General features: G+C 48.7%; 1 protein-coding gene across 1 annotated transcript; it reads right to left on the bottom strand.

Annotated features, from left to right (window-relative positions):
- Nucleotides 1-916: 916 nt before the first annotated feature.
- Nucleotides 917-2,296, bottom strand: LOC311177463 (protein S100-A12-like). The gene is made up of 3 exons (XM_084243500.1): nt 2,278-2,296; nt 1,547-1,704; nt 917-1,166 (listed from the first exon to the last, which is right to left on the bottom strand). Exons 2-3 carry the CDS (start codon nt 1,682-1,684, stop codon nt 1,017-1,019), a joined length of 288 nt encoding a protein of 95 aa, XP_084099626.1. The 5' UTR covers nt 1,685-1,704; nt 2,278-2,296; the 3' UTR covers nt 917-1,016.
- Between the last annotated feature and the right edge of the window lie 1,990 nt (nt 2,297-4,286).

Below are 4,286 nucleotides of genomic sequence, written 5' to 3'. Positions count from 1 at the left end.
TTTTTTGTTTGACAGCCTACTTATTTTCTGTCCTCCACCCAATGGAACATAAATTCTTTTTTTTTTTTTGAGATTATTTTATTTTATTTTTTTAAATAATAAATTTTATTTTTATATTCCCCATACAATTGCAACCCCCCCATTCTGACCCCAATCCCTCCCCTCCCGCCCCTCACCCCCCAAAAAGTGTCTCTGGTTCATAGTTTTTTGTTGATTTTGATTTTCACTTTCTTATAGTTATTCATTTTCCTGGTCCCTTATTTAAGTTTTCTAGATTCCTGCTATGAGTGAGACCATCCGGTATTTTTCTTTTTCTTTTTGGCTTATTTCGCTGAGCATGATCCCTTCCAGCGCCATCCATGTTGCTGCAAATTGCATGTGTTTATCTTTTTTGAATGCTGAGTAATATTCCATGGTATATACCAATGGAACATAAATTCTAAGTTGACAGGGCTTTTAGGGTCCCTATCACAGATGCTCAGTGAATATTTGTTGAATTAATAAATGAATAAATAGTAGATAGTTAATAAGTAGCTGGTGAACAATTGAATAGTGAGGTCTCAAGGGCCTAAAAAGGAGCTGTCAGAATAGCAGGGGTGACTAGTGGTGCAGCGGTTGAGTGCTGGGTTGCGAAGCTGCCCGCAGCCTCTGCAGCGCTGGTTCAATCCCTCTCCTGCTGCCCGCTGCTCCCCTCAGCAGTGTACTTCCTCAGTCTGCCTGTTCTACTCCTAGCACTGGCTCTGGTGAATTCTCTCACCCTCCCGAGCTTCTGACTGTACCCAGTGCTTGTATAAATAAATAAATAAATCTTTAAAAAAAGAAAAGAAAGGAAAAAAAAAGAATAGCAAGGGTGAGGTGTATTCAGTTTGGGGAAACACAGGCATGGAAAGAAAAAATGTGCACAGACACTGTTAAGAACTTTTCAGAAAAGCTTTTATTAACTCTCACTGCCCTGAGGCAAGGCTAGGATTGGGGAGCAGAAGGAAGGTCTTGCCGGGAGTGTGTGGGACAGTCCCTCAGTGCGCCTCCTTGTCGTGGAGTTCATCATGAGCTGACACCAGCACTTCGGTCACCAGCTTTACGAATTCCTTAAAATCGACCTGCCCATCTCCGTCCGCATCCAATTCTTTAAATAATTTGTCAATGAAAGGTTGATCTTTGGTACTCTAGAAGGGGACAACAAAGACAGAGAACTCAGCCTTTCCTCCCCTTCTCCAGGCCTCTCATCCCTTACGGCTCTGCTCAGGGAGGGCCTGGGAACATTCGCTCATCAGCCAAAGCCATTTTGGAGAAGCCAGCATGACCAAAGAGGAGACAGAAAGGAGCAAATGTTAGGGCCCACCCAGAAGAGACTCTGCTGCTGACCGACCCAACACCACCCTCTCCACTTTACAGATGAGGAGTAGAGCCTCTGTGGAGCCAGCAGCTGCAGAACCTCCCCGGAGCTCGCACTGGGGCCACGGCCCACCCCAGCTCTTGTCCCACTGTCATCCTCAGGCCTTGCCATCACATGGGGAGTGGGCCAGCGATGAGAGACTGCACCTACCTTGAGGGTGTTTGTAAGTTCCTTTGTGATCAGCCTCTTCAGCTCACTCTTGGAGAGGGTGTCAAAATTCTTCACCCGCACTGAATACTGGTGGTAGATGTTGATAATTCCCTCCAGGTAGTCTTCCAGCTTTGTCATCTTCCCAACCTCGCCTTAACCTGTAAGAGACAGGGGAGGTCTAGGGCTGTTCTTCCCCACCCCCTACAGCCACTCTCCTCTGTGCTTCAAAAACTTAGATAAGGGATGACTCCCTCACTTTGTGTCTGCTTTGTGTTCTGTCTGCTCTGTGTTTGCTCTGCCCCGTGTTGGCCCGTGGTGACTTCTTCATTTGTAAATAATATGGGGAAGAAGGATAGATCATACTATCTAACTTCTAAAATAATCAGCCTGAGTTGCTGCAGGGTTTTATGCCCCCCTGTCTCCTGGGAGTTCAATTCAAAGGCTATTGCTCATGCCAACACTCCTGGGAAGCAAGCTGTGGTTGGCCAGGCTGTTCCCTCTCCCCAGGTGATGATACTTTAGCGCCCTTACAGATCTCCACTACCCCACCCACCCACCTTTGTTGTCCCTAAGTGTGAGCACAGCAAAAGCTGGTGTCCTTGGGCCCAAAGTTCGGTCAGCCTAGAGCACCCCAGCTAGGAGGGCTATGGCTTCCAACAGTCTGCCAGTGGCCATCTGCCATCACCATCCCAAGGATGCCCTGGGGGCCCAGCCGAGGAAAGGACACTTACCACCAAAACCCAGGGATGTGGAGGATAGCCTTAAGCCAGTGCTACTGCAGGGCACTGAGGGTGGGAGGGTTTTATAAGTTCCTCCAGGCTTTACCTTCCACCTCGAGTGAAGAAACATCTCTGACTCATCTTGAGGCAATTGCTAGACAGTACTCTGTTGCTCAAGAGAAACTTTAAACTGCAGCGCAGGCTGCCCTTTGCTCAGCCTGCAAAGAGCCCCAGACCCAGCTCCTCCTTCACTCAATTCTCCAAACAGCCCTGGAAGTGAGTGCATAATAAATAGCATGCCCATTCTGCAAACATCAAACCCAAATTTATCTTCTTTTAAAACTTTACTGTTACCAGGAAAATGAATAACTATAAGAAAGTGAAAATCAAAATCAACCAAAAACTATGAACCAGAGACACTCTATGGGGGTTGGGGGGCGTGGGTGGAGGGATTGGGGTCAAAATAAGAGGGTTGCAATTGTATGGGGAATATATAAAAATAAAATTTATTTTAAAAAAATGAAAAATAAAACTTTACTGTTATTGTCCTTTTTTCTCTAAAATGAGAAGTCTTTTGTTATAAAGGATAATACATGCTCATACTTTTTATATATAAAAAAAGTAACTTTTGATGGTATGTGTAGTGGCAGAGAGCACAGAGGCACAGAGCAGGTTTTCTGTGATCTGAACAGATGGGTAGAGTCCTGGAGCCCTTGGTGGCTTTTCAGGCTTTTATTGAAGTTTTTACACCATTTATAGTGCAGCAACCAAGTACACAGCAGGCAGGGAGCCGTGGGGAAGGGAAGCTGGCAGGCAGGCAGGCCTCCCTGCCCCCAGCAAATCTTCACTCTTTGTGGGCTCTCTGGCGTTCTCTCCCGGGCTCTTCTCTGCTGCTGCTTCTGCCGCTGTTGCCTGTTCTGCTCTTGTTCTGCTGGTGTCCCTGTGACACCGCCCTTATAAGCCCAGTCTCTCAGCCCAGGTGTGCCCATGCCCATTTACACATGCCCATACCCTACTCCAGGTGTCCGCCATAGGGGCACACGTGTAAGAACACAGGAGTCCATCATTAATACAATGGTGGGAGGGCGGAAAATCCTGATAATTTTCACTTACCCTACAGCATGGGCAGGCATGCCCAGGGCAGGCAGGTTCACCGTGGATTTGGGCAGACAGGTAAAGGAATTTTGGAGCCCTCAATAGATTTGACAGGCCTTTAATGCTGAAGCGGGAAAAGGTAGGACTGACCCCAAAGGGAAGCCAAGCCCTGGCCATGGTCCCTCCCGCCCCACGAGGCACACAGGTACACCAGGCAGGGAGGCTGGCAGCAACTGAGCACCCTAGCCCCCACCATCTCCACGCCCTCTCTGGTGCTGTCTCTCTGTCTCCCTGTCACATCTCTCACCTCAGAGGGACACTACGAATGCCAGAGCTGGGAACCCCTTTCATCCCTCACTCTGTGGCCCAGGTGTCTGCATTTACCTGTGTACGTGCCCTGTGCTTGTGCTCCCAAGCACCCTCTGCAACAACGCATTGTCATGTGTGGGAGGAAAACAAGGGCCACAGGTGCCACCACAGAGGCTGGCAACAGGAGGGCGAAAAAAGCCAGAGTCACTCCATCCTCCCCAGGACATAGATGCCGCGATCTTATATCAGGCTCTGCTCTTTTTCTTCTAATGCCCTCAATTCTTGGGTGGCTTTTAAAAATTCCCTCCTCCGCATACACCCTTACCCGCTGTGGAAACAAGCAGCCTGAATTCCCTGGCTGCCCTCCCTGAACTGGGGGTTGACTAGACCCAGACACTTTCCTAAATAATAAATAACAGTGTGTCTCACCACACGGGGGCGGGATGTGAGCGGCCCCAGGCTGAGACTCGCAGGGGGCTGAGGGAGGGGACCCTGCACGCGCCCTTGGCCTCCGTGAGCTGTTCCTTCACCTGTGTAGTCACCTCCCTGCCTCGTTTAGTTCTGAGATTCCCCATAAAGCTCAACTGAGAAAGTAATTGAAAGCAGAGAAGTTCAAT

This window comes from Talpa europaea (assembly GCF_964194135.1).
Source record: "Talpa europaea genome assembly, chromosome: 9".
Taxonomy (NCBI): Eukaryota; Metazoa; Chordata; class Mammalia; order Eulipotyphla; family Talpidae; genus Talpa; species Talpa europaea.
Note: the sequence above shows the minus strand (reverse complement) of the source record. Positions and strands in the feature narration are given on the sequence as shown.